General features: G+C 41.7%; 1 protein-coding gene across 2 annotated transcripts in view; it reads left to right on the top strand.

Annotated features, from left to right (window-relative positions):
• The window catches only part of kcnq1.1 (potassium voltage-gated channel, KQT-like subfamily, member 1.1), a 293,916-nt gene that overhangs the window by 82,532 nt on the left and 186,139 nt on the right, over positions 1 to 25,245 (top strand). For both annotated transcript variants that reach the window (XR_003935077.1, XM_030130954.1), the window contains exon 3: positions 15,585 to 15,711. Coding sequence is in view for 1 of the 2 variants with exons in the window: in XM_030130954.1 (XP_029986814.1) it covers positions 15,585 to 15,711 (127 nt within the window). In the remaining variant the exon portion in view is untranslated. The remainder of the gene's footprint in view (positions 1 to 15,584; positions 15,712 to 25,245) is intronic.

The raw sequence follows: 25,245 nt of genomic DNA, 5'->3' as shown, positions 1-25,245 counted from the left end.
GATTAATCGGTAGTTAAAATCCTTGTTAGTTGCAGCCCTAGTTCCAACAGTGTAGCACATCCTGTGGTGACGGTCATCTGCTCAAACATTTCTGAAGGAAGTTACCAGAGAAGCCGCCATGGCCTTTGAGAGGAAACTGACAGAAGCACAAAATGCATCTTGGGATATCTGCCAGCTAAGTCTACATGAGTCACCAGTGCATCCTCGGTTTAAGCTACGGGACGAGGACACATTCAGGTGTTCATGAATTCTTGGTTTGTGTGAACTTTGAGATGGATCAGTACTTAGGCCGCGACTGGTGACGTTTTACGAGATGGCGAGGACGGGAAAGCAGACCCAGATGTGTCCCTGACTTTTTAAAGTATTCAGTCATTGTGTTTGTGGAGGTAAAAACCATATCTGCATTTCAGAAAGTTCCAAAACCATCACCCTGGTTTAGAAAAGCCTCAAGACGCTGCTCCGACTATGTAATCTATCTTCTCCGTGTTTCAGCCTGCTGGGATGGAACGGAAACACAAGCACACACGCAGTAATGGCAGAAAAGTGTCTAATTTTAGGTGTGATGAGAAGGAGTTTTGTGTTTCAGTAATGAAAAAAAAAAACGCTCAGAAGAGTCTCCACTCTGAGTTACTGGAGTGTGTGGTGAAATCCTTCCTCAGCAGTCGTGGCTGTGCGTCTTCAACCGTATCTCCTTGTCCTCTGCATGGGAAGTGACTGTTCACAGGCACACGTTCCTGTCACACTCGTCTCCCACTGCTGGCTGTGAGGTGAATAAATGAAACCTGCAACACTGTGTTAGCATTCAGTAGAGCTCAGCTGGCTTTCAATGACCGCACTCCAATTATTTGTTATAGGGCTTAAAGTTACACAAATGTTCCATTCTATCAGATTATATCCATGTTTTTGGTGGAAATCTTGTGACTTCTTACGGTCATGCTTTAGCAGGTAACATCATCACTTTACCCCTTTTGTTAGTGATGAGTTTTTTTCTGAACCCAGTTGCAGTTTAGTGTCCTAACCTGAGGTGAAGGAGCTCCAGATGATTATCGGTCTGTCCAGTGTCATCAAGAAGTGTCTTGTGTTGGAACTCACTGATAACACTCTGAAAACCTGAAATGAACGGACATGTTCAGACTAATTCCCAGATTTGCCTTTTATTTTTAGGATTTAGGAACACATCTATGATACTATTGATGCTAACACTAATATAATCACATGAACACTTTATAATGTTAATGAGCGGGCAAGGCTCTTCTACATTCATTCATTTATTTGTTTATTTCGGACATTTACAGAATACATGCAAGTTCAAAATTCCAAATTCATTCATCTACACTGGAAAAGGAGTGGGAAGAAGAAAACCTTATTTAATCCCACCCCCATTCTCCTCATCCAGTACCTGAACATAAGAACATTAAATCCTCACTCCTGTCCTTCGACTTCAAACCAGAACAATGAACAAAAACAGAACAAAAATAGGCCTAAACCAAATTAGAATGAACTCATTTGACAGTATTTACATTGTATAAGCAAAATGTGTGTGAAAAATAGAAACAAAGTACACTCCTGGTGGTGTTACCATGGTAACAGTTAACCATCCACTTACATTATAATAATTACAGACCAACAATGGTAAGAACAAAAAACTAGAATAACACTAATGGTAAAGGGCAGCACATCCCAGCGACGGTCAGAACAACAGCAGAAGGTAAAGGACAACACAGACCGACGACATGAGGAACAACAAACACACATGAACATTTCAGACAGACTATAGATGGACCATCAGTATTCAGAGCCTCCATCTGTGTACTGGGACCAGACAGGAAACTAAATCCAACTACTGATCTAAACTGTTTCATTCCTGTCGATCCACTAATCCTATTAATCCATGTCAATAATTGGTGTAAAATACAGTTTATCATCTTTTCATGGTCATCAGATATGACCCATTTGGACGTTCAGAGGCTCCATAGTTACCGTGGAAACACCGTCATCTTCTCCAACATTGATTCTCCAGTCAAACCCATGCAGTTGGATCAGTGCCAGTGGATGGACACACTGGGTTTATGTTCAGTTCAGGACAGATTTTGTTGAGAAAAGTCACTATTTCTTCAGTTTTCTCTGTTTTTGACAAAATAACCCTCAACTTTAACCCTTTAATGCATGAATTATGAGAACCAAAGTCAAGATTTTTATTCCTCTTCAGGCATGAAAAAAAAAACAAAACAAAACAATGCAATAGAATTTTTTTTTTTAATGATCCTATTTTTCATGGAGTTACAAAAATGTCCACTCAGCTGGACACCAAGTGTTTATTCATTTTTGAAGCAAAGAAACATGTATTTAAAACACAATATCAGAAAGTGATATACTGTATGAAAACTGTGAAATAATATTTTGAATGCAGCAGATCTGATGTTTTCTCACATGTCACCATACTCTAATACTAGTTCTTACTCACTTCATGGAGATAATATGTATTTAAAAAAACCTTTTTGTTTCAGTAGCCTGTTAATTACAGTCTAGTAACTGAAAATTGACTCACACTCAAACATGTTAGTGCAGATCAGGTTTATCAAGAACAGCAAAGTTACAGTAATGGTCTGAATGTCAGTGTATTATTATGGGATGGTGCATAAGTGTCCACTGTGTTGGCTGAAATGGAACTAAAACAATAATATACATATATATACATAGCCATAAATATACAAGAGCACAGCTGGAGAACAGCTGTCCACTGGAGTGACCACTATGAGTTTTTATCAACACCTACATGATCAGTAAATTACATTGCGGAAAATACATGATTTAATAATAAATCATGATAAATAATTGAAGAAAGATTAAACATTAGAGGAAAAATTCATTTAGGACCTGCCACAAAAGTAGCACCGGGTCTTTGGAGGTTAACTAACCTAACAGAACAAAACCCAAATACTGAAAACAGATGAGGGAAAGTTGAAAACAGTCTTTCTTGTGAATATTAGTGGAACTGCAGTTTACTGGTATGGAGTTGACTTTGGTAAAGAAGGTGAACAGAGGCAGGAAGTGGAGCGCTGTACACAGGAGATGGAGACAGAAACTGGTGAATGTGGAGCTGCAGGTGAACAGATCAGTGGAACAACAGCACAGCAGCCTGGGGGGAGGTCTGGATTACAGTCCGACAAACTAACCAGGAAGGGATCAGACACACAGAAAGCGGCGCAGGCGGCTTCAACACCACAAGATAACGCAGCGCTGTTGTAAGAACAGGCAGAAGTCGGGTCAGGAACAAAGCAGGTAATTAATCAGCCAGACAACAGGGGTCCAGGAAGCAGGGAGGGACAGCAGCAGCAAGGTCTAGACACAAAAACAGGCCTCCAAGTTTGACGCAGTGGTTAAAAAAAAAAAGAAGTCAAGAAGAGAGGAGGGCTGGTTGGCTGATTGTCTGATAGGCTGCAGGTAAGTCAAACAAGTGGGGCTGGTTCCTGAGATAGAAAAGGCTGATGGGAAAAGGGGGAAAATGGGGCTTCAAACTGTAATTTAGCGAGCCTCAGAACAGTGCTGAGGTTTCTTTGTGTGAAATAATAGTATGGTAGTCACGAACAGTCGCAATTATGACAAGAATAACAACACAAAGGCAAGTAAAAGGTGGCATGAAATCAAAATAGCAGAAATAATAATAATAATAATAAAACCCTGACATACAAAAGAAACTAAATAAATAAATCAGTCAATGCATAAATCAAAATGAAGTTAACAAAAGAAATACTGAAATAATCCCCAGACCGTGAAGTTCCCTCGTCCACTATTTTACTCTCATACCATATATTAAATGTGCAAAAGATCCAACGAGGAGTTTTCAGATTTTATAAAATGTTAATATTCTGTTCTACAGGACAAATCAGTCATTCAGTCAGTAAACTTTTATTCATATCCAAGAAATCATTTATAGGTAATCCTTATTTCCAGTGACAATAAAGAAAGTCAATAAAAAAAATAAGAGACGCATCACAAAGAGAGGTAGTAAACACCCATATAAATACAGTCACAGCCATGAATTCAGTCAGTCTTTTGTTCATTTTTCTTAATTCTTTAATCTTCTGGAGGGTCACAGGACGGACTGGGGTTTAACATTAAAGTAAAGAAAGCTAAAATAAATAATCATGTGGAGGACGGGAGGTTTAAGATCAGAATATCTGAAAGTCATGAGTGTATTCATGTAAAGGGCTTGGATTTGGTCTGTTATTGTAAGTGTCATAAACCCTTATCCTCTTCAACTGTGATGAATCCATCATGTCACAGAGACTCAGTCTGGGACAGTGACCAACAAAGACTCACTTTCTATTTGAGGACTTAACCCTTTATCAGGCAAGGGACTATTTTTGGTCATTTCCACACACATTACAAGACAGTGGCAGCAACAGTTCCAGTGAGGACACTGAGTCCACAATCTGAGGTCCAATGTGGTCTGCAGGGTCTGTCAGGTCCAATGTGGTCTCCAGGGTCTGTCAGGTCCAATGTGGTCTCCAGGGTCTGTCAGGTCTAATGTGGTCTCCAGGGTCTGTCAGGTCCAATGTGGTCTCCAGGGTCTGTCAGGTCCAATGTGGTCTCCAGGGTCTGTCAGGTCCAATGTGGTCTCCAGGGTCTGTCAGGTCCAATGTGGTCTCCAGGGTCTGTCAGGTCCAATGTGGTCTCCAGGGTCTGTCAGGTCCAATGTGGTCTCCAGGGTCTGTAAGGTCCAATGTGGTCTCCAGGGTCTGTCAGGTCCAATGTGGTCTCCAGGGTCTGTCAGGTCCAATGTGGTCTCCAGGGTCTGTCAGGTCCAGTGTGGTCTACAGGGTCTGTAAGGTCCAATGTGGTCTCCAGGGTCTGTCAGGTCCACCTCTTATGGAACTAATGTAAGGAATGATGTTAAAGGGGTCATGTGGATGTGGACAGGGGTCTGGTCTGATGTTCTAAAAATGCTGTTTTTTTTTTTTTGCCACTTATGGGTAAGGAAGGAACCAAATATGGTAACTTCACTGACCTTGATTTTCTACATAACTATATATATATATATATATATATATATATATATATATATATATATATATATATATATAAACTTCAGAAAAGTACTAAAATCTTGTTGTGTCCTCCAATAACTACAATTGAAATGTTGAATTTGACAGTGTTGTGTGAGTGCCTTCTAAAGGGTTAAAATTCAACTTTAGGGTATGATACAAAGTGATGAAAAGAGTTGCCATCTGCTGTACATAGGAAATGGATGTAGGGTAGAAAAAGGCAACATTTGGAAAGGAAAAAAATAAAAATGACACTTCTTTGTGTTTAGTTTCAAAAATCAGAAAAAAAACGTTAAATGGAAAACAGTACCAGAAGGCTCTTCTTCTTCTACTCAGTTGATTCCAGCCACATGAATCATAGCCTGTACTGCCACCTTCTGGTAACACTGTGCAGCCTGTTATCTGCCCCAGGTTACTTTCTTTGTTTTTTGATCCACATCAGTTTTTACAGAGAAGCTGCTATTTTTCCTGAGGTCATTCCTTTTCCCTGCTGACAGTACTGGATACATGCTCATCCACTGTTGGATAAAGTTACTCTTTAGAAGTACAGGTACCCTACCGAAAAAATACTTTGGTAGAAGTTCAAGTCACCAACTGAAATGTCACTCAGGTAAAAGTGTTTAAGTATCTAATATTTACTGCACTTCAGTATATCAAGTAATCTACAATTAAATGTACTCAAGTAATGAAAGCAAAAGTACAAGTAAATGTTAATACCAACCAAAGGCTTCAGAATTTTGAACATTACAAAGTTTATCCAGGATTTTAAAACATGGTAAAGTTTCAAAATATTAAAAATAATGCTGACATCACAGACTTCAAAAACAAGGTTTCAAAAACCTAAACAGGAGTAGGATACTGCTGGGATTACAAATGTCAGAATTTTGAGAAAAAAAAACTATGACGCGTATGTGGCTCCTCAAAACATGGAGCCTCCATTCCACTTGATAAAGAAGGAATCCTCAGACTGAAGCACTGACACAAACCAACCTGTGGACGTTCATTCGGCTCTCCTCACATCCACACATCACTGACAGGTTGAGTGTGGACCGTCCTCTGCATTTGAGCAGTACGCACTTACATCCAATGACAAATCTGCCTCCTGACTTTGTTGCAGTCCTCGGTAGTCTCAGCGGTGAAAACACCCAATTTCCTGTAATTTTTTATTTTATTTTTTATAACGATACTGTGCATTATAAATGTGTGGGAGTAGAAGTACGCAACTGAGTTAGGAAATGTAGAAGTGTAAATAAACGAATAAAAAATACTCAGTAAAGTACAAATTCTACCAAAACATACTTGAGTACAGTAGTGAAGTATTATTACTTTGCATGCTCATCACTACAGTTAATTCAGCCCAAACACAGAGCAGCTCCAACTGAAGCCCCACATTCAAACAGAACACTAACAAACAGAACAGCCATGTCACACACACACCTGCTGATAGTTCTACTAGAATACTGGCTTTTAAGACGTCCATAACAGTTTTCTCTCAGCCTTGGAAATAGTTGACTCAGTTTTCTTCAGTGGGGGTAACGTACCACAGCCATCAGCAAGACCTTCTATTTTAGACCTGATGAAAAGATCATTTTAGGTGTGGACCACAACCAGAACAAGTCAAGCTTTGGTTGGGATAAGTCTATGATGTGGTTACCTCTGAGTAAATACTGAACACATAGTAGTTTGACAGTTTTCGTTATAACACAGGAGTTCATCCACACGATAGAGGCTGAGATCTGGAGTGTTTCCCCCTGATTCCAAATGCCTTTAAGAGGCGCCCTCTACCCGTCACCAAATACGGGTTAGCGTTTCAGTCTTGAGCTAACAGGCAGATCACAAACCAGAGGCCGAGCTTTGAGGTGAAACTCCTGAGGTCACATGATAGATGTGGACAGAAATATAGCAATACAATCTGTTGTGTGTGCACAGAAGGGATGGTGTTGGTGGGGCAGACTGATGGTGGTGAACGGAGGCTCAATCCTGACCCTAGAGTCCACTCCAAACCCTGATCACTAAACCTCAGACTTTAACATGAGCTGGTAAACAGTGGAGGATGAGACACAGTAAACCAGTGCGTCCAACAGTTTTAGCTTCATGACCCCATTTTAACATCACACATTTCTGGTGACCCCAGACATTCAAAACGAGACTTTTTTTGGCTAAAATTAATTTGTTCATTTGAACAAACAAGAACTGAAACTATGAATTATGAAAGAGCTGCAGCATCTGAAACTGACCACAGTGAACATGTGACACAAACAGACGCACAGTGCTGTAGTTTCACACTCAGTTTGTCTGGTATGGACTGGGATTGGCTCTGTCAACTCAACATATGTTTTTTATTAGTCTTTTTTTTTTTTTTTTTAATTACTAGAAATTTCAGGCGTCCCCATTTGAACCCAGGTGCCCCCACGGGTGAAAAACACAGCTGTATGGTATCAAACTATAATTAAGAGGAACAGGACAGTGTTCTGATGCATGTCCTATTTTGTTCATATGATGGCAGATGAACATATTTCATACCATTAGGTGTCTGGGGCTTTTTAATTTAGGGTTCTTTTAATTTGTTCAGTGTCAAGGTTGAAAATCTTCCAGACTCATCCCCAAGGGGAAGTATGTGAAAGTTGTAATACCACAGAAGACCTCTAGACACTGCTCCAGAAACACAGACGTAGCCTTGTTTGTTGGTTTGTTTTTTGGTGAGCTGACCCTGGTGTTTACAGTCACAATGATAATTACAGCTGGAGTAGGTGTGTATGTTCAGACATACACACGTCCGTCCAATTCTCATGAACACAACATCCCAATAACAGCTTCAACAGAATTTCTTCCAGTTTGACAAAATTATTCACATGCACACTTTGCCCATGTCCAACCACGCTGGAGCACATTCTGCTGTGGTGTATGATGATCCTGACACAAGGAGCGCTACACCTGCCGAAACAAGCAGGAGATGGACAACCTTACAGTGGTTTAGAGACCGGGGGGGTCACGTCTCTATCCCAGTGTTTTTCAACCTTGGGGTTGGGACCCCACATGGGGTCGCCAGGAATTCAAAGGTGGTCGCCTGAAATTTTGAGTACTTGAAAAAAAAAAAAAAAAAAAAATTACTAATAAAAAGTATATGGTGAGTTTTTTTTTTTTTTATATGTTGAGTTGACAGAGCCAATCCCAACCCATAGCAGACAAACTGAGTGTGAAACTGCAGCACTGTGGTTCTGTTTGTGTCACATGTTCACTGTGGTCAGTTTCAGATGCTGCAGCTCTTTCATAATTCATAGTTTCAGTTCTAGTTTGTTCAGTATTAATTGTCCTCCTTGTAAATCCCAGCTGGACTGACTGGACAGATCCTGAGCCTTTGTGCAATAATCTACACCTGGATTTACTGCCTCTGTCCACAATAAGAGACATTATATAGACTAAATGTCCACAATAATAGACATTATATAGACTAAATGTCCACAATAATAGACATTATACAGACTAAATGTCCACAATAATAGACATTATATAGACTAAATGTCCACAATAATAGACATTATACAGACTAAATGTCCACAATAAGAGACATTATACAGACTAAATGTCCACAATAATAGACATTATATAGACTAAATGTCCTCTAACATTAATGTTTATTTGAAACATAGTATAGCAAACTATTACATGATCAAAAACAAAGTATTTTAGTAAAAAAAAAAAAAAAAGTGTCAGTTTTGAATGTCTGGGGTCACCAGACATTTGTGATGTTAAAATGGGGTCATGAACCTAAAAAGGTTGGAACCACTGTGTTAACCCGTCCTTTAGCTGCACAAACCTGGTTCAGTGTCGGCATGGGGCTTAATGAAGCTTTGTCCAAGCTAGACTTTGACCAGCAAGGGAAGAAACAAGACTGGGAGTTATTAGTGGACCTGAACCAGCTGGACTTCCCAGCTGAGTTCACTACAACACATTTCAGAGCAGAGCTCCTGCTTTAGTCCTCATCTCTTTAGACTGCTGTTACTGTGGAGCTAATTGTGCCCTTGGAGGATCCTTCAGAGGAGGGTTGTGCCCAGTGGAGGTCCGCTGTAGATGCTCTGTGTGCAGGTCAACTACCAAAGTACTTGAGGATGTAGAAAACTGTAGACAAGCCATGAAAACCCCTGGGTAGTGCTGCCCACCGTGTTACTGAGATACCGAGAGGAGAGACCCCCACCAGACCAGAACACGACAGCGTCAGCAGAAGGAGTGGACACACATGCATGCACACCTGGGATCCCACATGTGGGCCTCTTGAGGTGGAGTGGGCCTATCATGGAACGTTCTGAAGGAGCGGACCCACCTAAAGACCCCAGTAAATATGGGACCTACTGCCAGACTGCAGCACAAGAGAGAGGGATGGGCATCCACAACCAGTTCTTTTTGAGAACCGGATCCCAGTAGCTCGATTCCTTGGAATCGTTTGCCTGCCTGCTTAACGATTCTGTTTATCGACTCCACCTCCGATGTGCACATGCGATGACATCACATGTACGCTGCATTGGTTTGGTCAGAACGAAGACAACATGAAGTTGAGACAGAAATGGACTAAATAGACCACACCAGGTCTACACAGACCACACCAGGTCTACACAGACCACACCAGGTCTACACAGACCACACCAGGTCCAAACAGACCACACCAGGTCTACACAGACCACACCAGGTCTACACAGACCACACCAGGTCTACACAGACCACACCAGGTCTACACAGACCACACCAGGTCTAAACAGACCACACCAGGTCCAAACAGACCACACCAGGTCTACACAGACCACACCAGGTCTACACAGACCACACCAGGTCCAAACAGACCACACCAGGTCTACACAGACCACACCAGGTCTAAACAGACCACACCAGGTCTACACAGACCACACCAGGTCTACACAGACCACACCAGGTCTACACAGACCACACCAGGTCCAAACAGACCACACCAGGTCTACACAGACCACACCAGGTCTACACAGACCACACCAGGTCTACACAGACCACACCAGGTCTACACAGACCACACCAGGTCTAACAGACCACACCAGGTCCAAACAGACCACACCAGGTCTACACAGACCACACCAGGTCTACACAGACCACACCAGGTCCAAACAGACCACACCAGGTCTACACAGACCACACCAGGTCCAAACAGACCACACCAGGTCCAAACAGACCACACCAGGTCTACACAGACCACACCAGGTCTAAACAGACCACACCAGGTCCAAACAGACCACACTAGGTCTACACAGACCACACCAGGTCTAAACAGACCACACCAGGTCTAAACAGACCACACCAGGTCTACACAGACCACACCAGGTCTACACAGACCACACCAGGTCCAAACAGACCACGCCAGGTCTACACAGACCACACCAGGTCTACACAGACCACACCAGGTCTAAACAGACCACACCAGGTCCAAACAGACCACACCAGGTCCAAACAGACCACACCAGGTCTACACAGACCACACCAGGTCCAAACAGACCACACCAGGTCTACACAGACCACACCGGGTCCAAACAGACCACACCAGGTCTACACAGACCACACCAGGTCCAAACAGACCACACCAGGTCCAAACAGACCACACCAGGTCCAAACAGACCACACCAGGTCCAAACAGACAACACCAGGTCTACACAGACCACACCTGGTCTACACAGACCACACCAGGTCCAAACAGACCACGCCAGGTCTACACAGACCACACCAGGTCTAAACAGACCACACCAGGTCCAAACAGACCACACCAGGTCTACACAGACCACACCAGGTCCAAACAGACCACACCAGGTCTACACAGACCACACCGGGTCCAAACAGACCACACCAGGTCTACACAGACCACACCAGGTCCAAACAGACCACACCAGGTCCAAACAGACCACACCAGGTCCAAACAGACCACACCAGGTCCAAACAGACAACACCAGGTCTAAACAGACCACACCGGGTCCAAACAGACCACACCAGGTCTACACAGACCACACCAGGTCCAAACAGACCACACCAGGTCCAGTTGAACTCTGTCAAAGCTTCAGTTTCTTCTAAAGGTGGAATCCCTCCAGTCTGTTCAAACATTCGTCCACATGTGATTCATTTACAGGAATGTCACATATTCGTTTATCAGCTGTTATTCCGTTATTGGCTTCTACATGGTTCAGATCCTCCTCTGTTCTAGTCATGTACCATTGTGTCCTTTGGCAAGGCACTTCCCCCTGTTCCAGCGTCACTCACTGGTGTATGAATGTGTGGTGGTGGTCAGAGGGGTGGGCTGGCAGCCACCATTCCATCAGCTGGAGTTGACCACCACCAGCGTGTCAATGAATAATGGATCAATAATGTAAAGTGCTTTGGGCGCCTTGAAAAGAGCTATAGAAATCCAATCCATTATTCTTATTCTTATTCTTATTATTATTATCATTATTAACAGTCTCTGAGCTGCAGCTGTACAGTGAAAATAGCAGATACCTGTCCTCATGTATGACACTGAATGTGTTAATACTGTGGCTTACTTCTCAGAGTGCAAATGATTGATCTAACAACTGCTCTGCATAGGAATGTAACGATTACCGCTATAACGATAAACGGCAGTAAAATCACAGACGGTTAGTATTACCATTTAAATTCTAACTCTCAGGATAACTGTGTTTGATTACAGCACTTTTAGGGGAAAAAACACCTACGTACAGATCTGCTTTAATGTCAAATATTTGAGTGGAGTTTTAATTTATTACAATTTTAATTTTCTATACCTAATATTTGAACCAATATTCATTTTTAAAGTCTGTGAAAAGGTTCGTTAAACATCTGTGTGGTATTTATGCAATAAATTATATACATTTTTCAAATCAGATTTTATATATTCTTTGTGTTTTCTGTCCTTTTGTGTTTTTATAGTAGGTTAAAGTGAAAAAATAATAAACAGATGATCTAGATGAAGTTGTGCTGAAAAAACAGATCCAAACATGGGTATAGTAAACATGTGTTTCTATAGTATATAAAGGCCAAATCAAAAGGACTGAAAACAGACAGAATAGACTCAGACCACTAAGGGTTAATATGTGAATGTTTCTGACACAGAAGGGACAGTGGGACTGTTATTTTATGTTTTCAAAATAAAACTTGGTTCAATTCTTGTGTGTGTACTAGTACTTTTTGAACATTTTGAGCACAGTTTCAATAATACTGCGATAACAATGAGAACTGTGATCATTTTGGTTCCAATAACTGTGATGGGACATTTTCATCTGGTTCCATCCCTAACTCTGGAACACACTGGTGCTGTTACTGAATTCAGTGCTCAGCGCCGCCCACAACAAGTGGAATTCATTTACAGAAACAGGATTTTTTCCCCCTTTTCCAGAATGATATTGGATGGTACCAAAACTATGTCCAGCACTGGCACGTCACTCAGTTTGGAGGTGGGTGTGTTTATGTGGACACGACGTCGTGTTCCAACACTTTTGTGTCCAGTACTCAACACCCTCCTCCTGTAATTCAGAGGTTCTCAGTGAACCCAACATGTTCATGGACTGGAGGCGTACAACCATGAGGCGCTTCTACACTCTGGGGCTTCCCCTGCGAACCCTGGGTTGAACTGGGGGTAATTCCCTCAGGTAAAGTCTGCACAAATGCCGACTTATGGAAAGTGGGCATAAAGGGCTCAAACTGTGCATGAGAAAACCCTCAGTCACTTCAGGATGTGGCAGACGGACCACCCTAAGGCCTCAGGGACTGGGAACACACCTGTGAGTCTGCCGGGACCGGTCCAGACCGTGGTTTACTGGGCTTTTAGGACTGGGAACACACCTGTGAGTCTGCCGGGACCGGTCCAGACCGTGGTTTACTGGGCTTTTAGGACTGGGAACACACCTGTGAGTCTGCCGGGACCGGTCCAGACCGTGGTTACTGGGCTTTTAGGACTGGGAACACACCTGTGAGTCTGCCGGGACCGGTCCAGACCGTGGTTTACTGGGCTTTTAGGACTGGGAACACACCTGTGAGTCTGCCGGGACCGGTCCAGACCGTGGTTTACTGGGCTTTTAGGACTGGGAACACACCTGTGAGTCTGCCGGGACCGGTCCAGACTGTGGTTTACTGGGCTTGTAAGGGTTAGGTTGGGCTCATGAATTAAAACCATCCACACAGAGTCTTACTGCCCCCCCCCCCCCCTTCACACAGTTTGGACATTTTTACATTTGTTCTCTGGAGCATTTGATAGATTAGAATAGAATAGAATAGAATAGAATAGAATAGAATAGAGCAGGCTTTATTGTCCTTCCACCAGCTGTGGAACTAAACTGCAGACAGAAGCCCATATGTTGACGCTCAGCTGACAGAAACAGCTGTATACTGTCTTGATTCCTCATGTTTTATTCTTCCTTGTTTGTGTTTCAGTCTGAGTGAAGCGTTTGTGTTTTGCCTTTAACCCTTACAGACCCAAACAGCCACTGGACACCAAAACCATCTGCTGATCTAAACTGTTTAATACCTACTGGTTCACTAATCCTATCAATACATTTGAACAATTGGTGTCAAATACAGTTCTTCATCTGTTCATGGTCATCAGATGTGACCCATTTGGATGTTCAGGGGCTCCGTAGTTACCGTGGAAACACCGTCATCTTCTACAACATTGAGTCAAAGCCATGGAGTTGGATCAATGACAATAAATGGACACACTGGGTTTATGATCAATTCATGATATATTTTGTTGAAAAAGTCATTTTTTCGTTACTTTTTCTGTTTATTATGTAATAAAACACAACTTTAATCTGAGCTTTTATGAACGTCTACATCAGGTCTGTCAAACTCATGTTAGTTCAGTTCCACATTCAGCCCAATCTGATCTGCAGTGGGCCGGACCAGTCAAATAATAACAGTGAAAAAAGTACAATTACATTCTGATAATGTTAACATCTCCAAAAATCTGAATAACATGAACAACTGGAAACACCTTAAGAAAAACGAGTGCAATTTGAACACTATTCTGCCTCAGATGATCAGTTTATTATTTACACATGTGCAGTACAACTGACATTTCAGGTTTTTCACATTTTTTGTAAAGTAACAGTTTTTAATAAAAACATTTTCATGTAATTTTACTTTTTTACACTAAAACAAAGATAAAAATGTGCTGTCTTCATTCTTTCTAGGTTTAATATGATAGTATTTGACTGGTCTGACCTAGTTGAGATCTAACTGGTCTGTATGTGGAATCTGAATTAAAATGATTTTGACGTCCTCGCTCGTTCACATCTTCAGTGTAATTTTTGTCTTTCACAAATCCGTCCTACGGGCCAGACTGGATCCTTTGGGGGGCCAGATGTGGCCCCCCGGGATGCATGTTTAACACCTGTGATCTACATGATCAGAAAATTAAATACAGGAAAACACATGATTTACACAGAAAAAAACACCAAATATAGAGGATAATATTATAATAAATAGTAATAAATCAGTTAAGAATGATTAAATAGAAGAACCACGGGGTCTTTATGGGTTCAGGAGGAATCCTCACTGAATACATTTTAAACAGTAATATTTTACACATCAGTTTGCAAAAGCCCTATGTAACGTATCGATAATTTCATTTCAGTAAATGTGTCATATTCAGTGAGGTTTTAATGGTTTGCTCTGGTGAAGCAGAACCACCTGGAACCGTTCCTCTAAATCCTCCACGTTCCGTTCTTTGTCAGTCAGTGAATGAAAACCATGTCACCATTGCAAATCTTTAAATGACCATTGATTCCGTTGCAGACAGCTTCATTTTCCAAATACTTGAGAATGATTAAGCAGACATGTGGGGGGAATTGCATTCTTCAGTTACACCAGCTCATTAATTTCTGAATGTTAATGTAATTGTGTGTCGTAATTGATTTTTTTAAAATCCATTTTTCCTCCAGGAACCCAGCAGGAAACTCAGCTGGGTTGGAAATAGAGCAGCCTTAATTGAGAAGCTTTAATTGTGTGAGCTGCATGTTTAGCACTGAAGACACAACGCAGTGGCTTGTTTCAGCTGTTGTCATGTGAATCAAAGATAATTAAAAGGAAAAGATCCAGAGAGAAACAAAGAACAAGTAATTAAGATGTAGTTACTCTGAGAAGCATGGAGGTGAACAAAACAGATACATAAAAGAGAAATATCTCCAAACCAAACTATCAGTCTGGAGGCGGAATGACTTGGTTTTATTTATTTATTTTTTATCTATCGAGTGTAGGTGCATTTAGGATTTGAATTAAAGAATAAATCAATTGTATGGTACGAATTAAACAGTGACAAATGGAGTATGTACTGAACACAAATCTATAATCCTTAATGACTTAGTGTGATACCATGCAGCCATTTACAAACATGTCTATTTTCAAACAGTGTTTGCTGAAGTCTGACCAGCTGCTCAGGGCTGGTTGCACTCAATAACCTGCACAGAATTGATTTTTTTTTTTTTTCTATATGTCCTTCTGCTTCATTCATCTGTTCTCCTCCCTGCCTTTCTTTGACAGGAGATCGTCCTTGTGGTGTTCTTCGGAGTGGAATATTTTGTGCGCCTCTGGTCAGCCGGTTGTCGCAGTAAATACGTCGGCTTCTGGGGTCGACTGCGCTTCGCAAGAAAGCCAATATCAATAATAGGTATGAAAACACACACACACACACACACACACACACATATATATATATATATATATATATATATATATATATATATATATATATATATATATATAAATATATACAGTACAGGCCAAAAGTTTGGACACACCTTCTCATTCTTTGCATTTTCTTTATTTTCATGACTATTTTCATTGTAGATTCTCACTGAAGGCATCAAAACTATGAATGAACACATGTGGAATTATGTACTTAACAAAAAAGTGTGAAATAACTGAAAACATCTCTTATATTCTAGTTTCTTCAAAGTATCCACCCTTAGCTCTGATGACTGCTTTGCACACTCTTGCCATTCTCTTGATGAGCTTCCAGAGGTAGTCACCTGAAATGGTTTCCTAACAGTCTTGAAGAAGTTCCCACAGATGCTTAGCACTTGTTGGCCCTTTTGCCTTCACTCTGCGGTCCAGCTCACCCCAAACCATCTCGATTGGGTTCAGGTCCGGTGACTGTGGAGGCCAGGTCATCTGGCGCAGCACTCCATCACTCTCCTTCTTGGTCAGATATCCCTCACACAGCCTGGAGGTGTGTTTGGGGTCATTGTCCTGTTGAAACATAAATGATGGTCCAACTAAACGCAGACCGGATGGAATGGCATGTCACTGCAGGATGCTGTGGTAGCCATGCTGATTCAGGTTGCCTTCAATCTTGAATAAATCCCCAACAGCGTCACCAGCAAAGCACCCCCACACCATCACACCTCCCCCTCCATGCTTCACGGTGGGAACCAGGCATGTAGCATCCATCCGTTCACCTTTTCTGCGTCGCACAAAGACACGGCGGTTGGATCCAAAGATCTGAAATTTGGACTCATCAGACCAAAGCACAGATTTCCACTGGTCTAATGTCCATTCCTTGGGTTTCTTGGCCCAAATAAATCTCTTGTGTTTGTTGCCTCTCCTGAGCAGTGGTTTCCTAGCAGCTGTTTGACCATGAAGGCCTGATTCACGCAGTCTCCTCTTAACAGTTGTTGTAGAGATGTGTCTGCTGCTAGAGCTCTGTGTGGTATTCATCTGGTCTCTAATCTGAGCTGCTGTTAATTTACGATTTCTGAGGCTGGTGACTCAGATGAACTTATCTTCAGCATCAGAGGTGACTCTTGGTCTTCCTTTCCTGGGGCGGTCCTCATGTGAGCCAGTTTCGTTGGAGCGCTTGATGGTTTTTGCGACTGCACTTGGGGACACATTCAAAGTTTTTGAAATGTTCTAGACTGACTGACCTTCATTTCTTAAAGTAATGATGGCCACTCGTTTGTCTTTACTTAGCTGATTGGTTCTCGCCATAATATGCATTCTAACAGTTGTCCAATAGGGCTGTCAGCTGTGCATCAACCTGACTTCTGCACAACACAACTGATGGTCCCAACCCCATCAATAAGGCAAGAAATTCCACTAAGTAACCCTGACAAGGCACAGCTATGAAGTGGAAACCATTTCAGGTGACTACCTCTGGAAGCTCATCAAGAGAATGCCAAGAGTGTGCAAGGCAGTCATCAGAGCTAAGGGTGGATACTTTGAAGAAACTAGAATATAAGAGATGTTTTCAGTTATTTCACACTTTTTTGTTAAGTACATAATTCCACATGTGTTCATTCATAGTTTTGATGCCTTCAGTGAGAATCTACAATGAAAATAGTCATGAAAATAAAGAAAATGCAAAGAATGAGATGGTGTGTCCAAACTTTTGGCCTGTACTGTATATATTTTTATATATATATATATATATATATATATATATATATATATATATATATGTGTGTGTGTGTCAGTTTAATCATTTTAATCTCAATGAGACGTTCCTGGTTAAATAAAAGGTTAAATAAATAAAAAAACAATTCCACCTACAGACATGATTTAAATAAGATCTGTGATATATTCTGAGCTTGATCCTGAAATAAATATTGCTGTCAAAATCTAGCATGAAATTACTGCACTTCTTGTTTTCGATCTTTGGCTTTAGTGATTTTTAATTAGAAGGAAGGAATGTGAACAAATTTAATTTATAATATAATAAAAGTTTGGTGAAGTGGAAGTTGATATGATATGTGATATTTGAATACAGTGAATATTAAGTTGCCTAGAGACTGCCTTTGAATCTTTATAATATTCTTTATTATAACTGTAATTTAACAAGTTCACAACGTGTTTGCAGAAGTACAATCAAATAAAACAGAAGGATAATGGCATTAAAACTCTATCATGAAAATGCACAACCCCAGAAAGTAAAGCTGAGTTGGTATATTCCTTTCCAGAGGATATCCAGAGGACAGGAATATACCAACTGAAAATATTCTGACAGATTCTTTTTTTAAAGCTGTGTATGACCTAAATCCTAAATCACTTCCCTTGCAGTGCACAACTTTGACATCTGTTTGTTTACACTCCAAACTGAAACCCAAACCAAACCGTCTCTCAGTCCTTTTTGGAATTCCATGGCGCTGCAGCAGCAAGAAGCAATGAAGCCGTTTGTGTGTTTGTTCCTGCTGCGTCCATACTGCGGCTGCGTGGAATTCCCTTTCCCACAATGCACTTTGCAGCAAAATTTCCCAAAAGGCCCGAGTGACTTATTGGTTTTGGTGTGTAACCAAACAGACAGCAGGTGATGGAGTACACTTCCAGGTGGTTCACTGTGAGGGACGGATTCAGGGCTCGTTTTCTGCACTAGCTCGTTAAATCGTTCAGCCCAGCGCAACGCAAAACACCTCCATTTAACGCATTTAGTGCTATCCTGTTTCTGGGCTCGCTCTTTGTTCATTAACAACCAACGCAACGCAAAATGCATTCATGCGTTAGTTCCTTAACCCCAACGCAAAATGTGCTGTCCTGTTTCTGGGCTGGTCGGTTCAAAGTGTGCGCTCGCTCAGTTCCTCCTTCCACAGCTGAGTCTAACGCAGACCTCAGAGGTCCATGTTAAAGGAGGATGTGTTCTGGTGGATTCATTTCATCTCACTTCTGTCATGGATTTACTTAGGAATAATATTTACATTTGAAAAACAAGATTTTTAACACAAGTTTGACAATATCTGTAATCAGATCAGATTTTTCCCCTGGACATTTAGCACAGATGAAAACAAATTTACAGAGTGAGGACTGACCTGAGCACTGGAGTATATTCACCATCGATTTATGGATAAATGTGGATGAGCTCAGGACAAAGTGTGTGTGGCTTTGAGAGATGAATGAATGAACAAATGAATGAATGAATGAATGAATGAATGAATGAACGAACGAATGAATGAACGAACGAATGAATGAATGAACAAACGAATGAACGAACAAATGAACGAACGAATGAATGAATGAAAGAATGAATGAACAAACGAATGAACGAACGAATGAACGAACAAATGAAAGAACGAATGAATGAACGAACGAACGAATGAACGAATGAATGAACGAACGAACGAACGAACGAATGAATGAACGAATGAATGAACGAATGAATGAACGAACGAACGAACAAAAGAATGAATGAACGAATGAACTAATGAATGAACGAACGAATGAATGAACAAACAAACGAACGAACAAACGAAAGAATGAATGAACGAATGAATGAACGAACGAATGAATGAACGAACGGATGAATGAACGAACGAATGAATAAATGAACGAACTAATGAATGAACAAACGAATGAACGAACAAATGCACGAACGAATGAATGAATGAAAGAATGAATGAACAAACGAATGAACGAACGAATGAACGAATGAACGAACAAATGAAAGAACGAATGAATGAACGAACGAACGAATGAACAAATGAATGAACGAACGAACGAACGAACGAATGAATGAACGAATGAATGAACGAATGAATGAACGAATGAATGAACGAACGAACGAACAAAAGAATGAATGAACGAATGAACTAATGAATGAACGAACGAATGAATGAACAAACGAACGAACAAACAAACAAACAAACGAAAAAATGAATGAACGAATGAATGAACGAACAAACGAACAAACGAATGAACGAACGAACGAACGAATGAACTAATGAATGAACGAACGAACAAACGAATGAACGAACGAACGAACGAACAAATGAACAAACGAACGAATGAATGAATGAATGAACAAACAAACAAACGAATGAATGAATGAACGAACGAACGAATGAACGAACGAACGAACGAACGAAAGAATGAATGAACGAATGAATGAACGAACGAACGAACGAAAGAATGAATGAACGAATGAACTAATGAATGAACGAATGAACAAATGAATGAACAAACGAACGAACGAATGAATGAACGAACGAATGAATGAATAAATGAATGAACAAACAAACAAACAAACAAACGAACAAACAAACGAATGAACGAACAAACGAATGAACAAATGAATGAGAACCGTATGGGGGCGGAGCAAGTGAAATGGTGGTGTGTGTGTGTCTGTGTGTGTGTGCATGTGTCTGTGTGTGTGTGTCTGTGTGTGTGTGCATGTGTCTGTGTGTGTGTGTATGTGTGTGTCTGTGTATGTGTGTCTGTGTATGCGTGTGTGTGTTTGTGTGTGTCTGTGAGTCTCTGTGTGTGTGTGTTTGTGTGTGTGTCTGTGTGTATGTGTCTGTGTATGTGTGTGTGTCTGTGTGTGTGTCTGTGTGTATGTGTGTGTGTAGGCGTATGTGTGTGTCTGTGTGTGTGTGTCGGTGTGTGTCTGTGTGTGTGTGTCTGTGTGTGTGTCTGTGTGTGTTTGTGTGTGTGAGTCTGTGTGTGTGTGTGTGTCTGTGTGTATGTGTGTGTGTAGGCGTCTGTGTGTGTGTGTGTGTGTGTGTGTGTATGTGTGTGTGTAGGCGTGTGTGTAGGCGTCTGTGTGTGTGTGTGTGTGTGTATCAGATGAACAGAACAGTGTTCAGTTTGTCTGTACAGTGTGTTTGTCCTGTTGTTGCCGTGGTTACGTCCACCAGTGTGTGTTTACAGTTGTGTTCATAAAGTCTCCAGTGCAGAAGAACTGGGCTCATCCTCAGACGCATCATATGTGTGTGAATATTCAGTTCAGTTCAGTAAGGGGGGGGGGGGGCACATGCAGACAGCTGAGGGGGTCCATCTATAGTCACATGAGGGTGAGGAGGTCTGGGCTCACAGATATCCCATAATAGTTGTTCCTTGTCCCCATAGTGCTGTCAGATCAGATGAACAGAACCGTCTGGAGCAGAGGCGTTAGTTCTGGTTCTACAGTGAACACACCTGTTCAGAACACCCTTCAACACAAACACACTGAACCATGGTTCATGGAGCGCACAAATGGAGTTTGTGTTCGTTAAGCCTCTGCGTTCGCCGACCCATCGTTAGCTCACTATTAGCGCTGAAGGGCGAGCAAACGGCTGCGTTCACTGTTGAACCCAGAAACGAAGCCCAGGTTCATTAGCACAGAAACACTCATAGGTTAGTGATGAGGAGGCCATCAGTGGGCTTTTACACATCTGAAGAAAATTAGTGATGAAAGTCACACACAGCCTTAACGATGACGGACAATTCTGAAGGCCGTCCGCCATGTTGACACATAAAATACTGAAGGGGATCTACGAAGAAAGTTTCACACAACACTGAGCAGAACCTGGACCAGGATGACTGGACTGTCTGTGAGCAAGGCTTCAAACATTCTATAACAGCATCCAACTGTATAGAACCAACATCCTACCTGTATAGAACCAACAACCTACCCGTATAGAACCAACATCCTACCTGTATAGAACCAACATTCTACCTGTATAGAACCAACATACTATCTGTATAGAAACAACATCCTACCTATATAGAACCAACATCCTACCTGTATAGAACCAACAACCTACCTGTATAGAACCAACATCCTACCTGTATAGAACCAACAACCTACCTGTATAGAACCAACATACTATCTGTATAGAAACAACATCCTACCTATATAGAACCAACATCCTACCTGTATAGAACCAACAACCTACCCGTATAGAACCAACATCCTACCTGTATAGAACCAACAACCTACCCGTATAGAACCAACATCCTACCTGTATAGAACCAACAACCTACCTGTATAGAACCAACATCCTACCTGTATAGAACCAACAACCTACCTGTATAGAACCAACATCCTACCTGTATAGAACCAACATCCTACCTGTATAGAACCAACAACCTACCCGTATAGAACCAACATCCTACCTGTATAGAACCAACATCCTACCTGTATAGAACCAACATCCTACCTGTATAGAACCAACATCCTACCTGTATAGAACCAACATCCTACCTGTATAGAACCAACAACCTACCCGTATAGAACCAACATCCTACCTGTATAGAACCAACATCCTACCTGTATAGAACCAACAACCTACCTGTATAGAACCAACATCCTACCTGTATAGAACCAACAACCTACCCGTATAGAACCAACATCCTACCTGTATAGAACCAACATCCTACCTGTATAGAACCAACAACCTACCCGTATAGAACCAACATCCTACCTGTATAGAACCAACATCCTACCTGTATAGAACCAACATCCTACCTGTATAGAACCAACAACCTACACATATAGAACCAACATCCTACCTGTATAGAACCAACATCCTACCTGTATAGAACCAACATCCTACCTGTATAGAACCAACAACCTACCTGTATAGAACCAACATCCTACCTATATAGAACCAACAACCTACCCGTATAGAACCAACATCCTACCTGTATAGAACCAACATCCTACCTGTATAGAACCAACAACCTACCCGTATAGAACAACATCCTACCTGTATAGAACCAACAACCTACCCGTATAGAACCAACATCCTACCTGTATAGAACCAACATCCTACCTGTATAGAACCAACAACCTACCTGTATAGAACCAACATCCTACCTGTATAGAACCAACAACCTACCCGTATAGAACCAACAACCTACCTGTATAGAACCAACAACCTACCTGTATAGAACCAACACCCTACCTGTATAGAACCAACAACCTACCTGTATAGAACCAACAAACTACCTGTATAGAAACAACATCCTACCTATATAGAACCAACAACCTACCCGTATAGAACCAACATCCTACCTGTATAGAACCAACATCCTACCTGTATAGAACCAACAACCTACCTGTATAGAACCAACATCCTACCTGTATAGAGCCAACATCCTACCTGTATAGAACCAACAACCTACCCGTATAGAACCAACAACCTACCTGTATAGAACCAACATCCTACCTGTATAGAACCAACATCCTACCTGTATAGAACCAACAACCTACCTGTATAGAACCAACATCCTACCTGTATAGAACCAACAACCTACCCGTATAGAACCAACAGCACCTGTATAGAACCAACATCCTACCTGTATAGAACCAACAACCTACCCGTATAGAACCAACATCATACCTGTATAGAACCAACATCTTACCCGTATAGAACCAACAACCTACCTGTATAGAACCAACATCCTACCTGTATAGAACCAACATCCTACCTGTATAGAACCAACAACCTACCTGTATAGAACCAACAGCACCTGTATAGAACCAACATCCTACCTGTATAGAACCAACATTCTACCTGTATAGAACCAACAGCCCACCTGTATAGAACCAACATCCTACCTATATAGAACCAACAACCTACCTGTATAGAATCAACATCCTACTTGTATAGAACCAACATCCTACTGTATAGAACCAGCATCCTTCCTGTATAGAACCAACGACCTGCCTGTATAGAACCAACAGCACCTGTATAGAACCAACAACCTACCTGTATAGAACCAACAGCACCTGTATAGAAACCAACAACCTACCCGTATAGAACCAACAGCACCCTGTGTAGAACCACAATCCTACTTGTATAGAACCAGCATCCTTCCTGTATAGACCAACAACCTACCTGTATAGAACCAACATCCTACCCTGTATAGAACCAACAAACCTACCTGTATAGACCAACGACCTACCTGTATAGAACCAGCATCCTTCCTGTATAGAACCAACGAGTCTACCTGTATAGAACCACAGCACCTGTATAGAACCAACGATCTACCTGTATAGAACCAACAGCACCTGTATAGAACCAACAACCTACCTGTATAGAACCAACAGCACCTGTATAGAACCAACAACCTACCTGTATAGAACCAACAGCACCTGTATAGAACCAACATCCTACCTGTATAGAACCAACATTCTACCTGTATAGAACCAACAGCCCACCTGTATAGAACCAACAACCTACCTATATAGAACCAACGACCTACCTGTATAGAACCAACAGCACCTGTATAGAACCAACAGCACCTGTATAGAACCAGCATCCTACCTGCATAGAACCAACATAGACTAAATGTCCTCTGACATTAATGTGTATTTGAAACATAGTATAGCAAACTATTACATGATCAAAAACAAATTAATTCCAGTAAAAATGTCTCTGTTTTGAATGTCTGGGGTCAGGAGTCTATACAGGCTGGAACCAGTGCCTTATCTACTGTCAAACTTTTGAGTGGGTTGGAGTAAATCTTAACCCTCCAGGGTTTATGATCACACTGACACGATCAGACCATGTGACGTTTTCAAAGAGTCATAAGAATCAAACTCACTCAAAAATGTTGAAAGGCTTGGAAACGTTCTCCCAGCATCTGTTTGACACTGAGGTCAAAGCAGGAACATGACAGGTTTCATTCTGAGAGTACAAACTGGTGGTGCAGAGGGTCGACCTGGAGCCTCAGAAGGACCTGGCTTGCAGTTCAACTCCAGCCCATGGGTGGGGGCCTTTAGGCCATGGGGGTGGGGCCTTTCTGTGTGGAGTTTGCATGTTCTCCTGTGTCTGCATGGGTTCTCTCTGGTCCTCTGGCTCCTCCCACCATCCAACACATGCTCTGATAGGTTCATGGGTTCTCTCTGGTCCTCTGGCTCCTCCCACCATCCAAACACATGCTCTGATAGGTTCATGGGTTTCTCTCTGGCCCTCTGGCTCCTCCCACCATCCAAACACATGCTCTAATAGGTTCATGGGTTCTCTCTGGTCCTCTGGCTCCTCCCACCATCCAAACACATGCTCTGATAGGTTCATGGGTTCTCTCTGGTCCTCTGGCTCCTCCCACCATCCAAACACATGCTCTGATAGGTTCATGGTTCTCTCTGGTCCTCTGGCTCCTCCCACCATCCAACACATGCTCTGATAGGTTCCTGGGTTCATCTAAATCCCTCATAGGTGTGAATGTGACAGTGTGTTTGTCTGTATATGTTCAGTCTGGGATGAACTGGGTCACATGTCCAGGGTAACCCCGCCTTCACCCCTGTGTAAGTGGGATAGGCTCCGCCCCTGTGACCCTAGTGAGGATAAAGTGGGTTCAGAACATGAATGAGTACAACATTATTCAGTTCTGCCTTTAAATATTCCTATTTGTAACCTATTTTCTTTTTCAAGTTTCAGAACAGCTCATTGAGCTGTTTGTGTTTTTTCTTGTACTAAATAGCATATCTGTGCAAACACGTTCCAAAAAC

Source organism: Sphaeramia orbicularis, chromosome 3 (assembly GCF_902148855.1).
Source record: "Sphaeramia orbicularis chromosome 3, fSphaOr1.1, whole genome shotgun sequence".
NCBI classification, from domain to species: domain Eukaryota; kingdom Metazoa; phylum Chordata; class Actinopteri; order Kurtiformes; family Apogonidae; genus Sphaeramia; species Sphaeramia orbicularis.
This window is presented reverse-complemented; position numbering and strand designations above follow the sequence as displayed.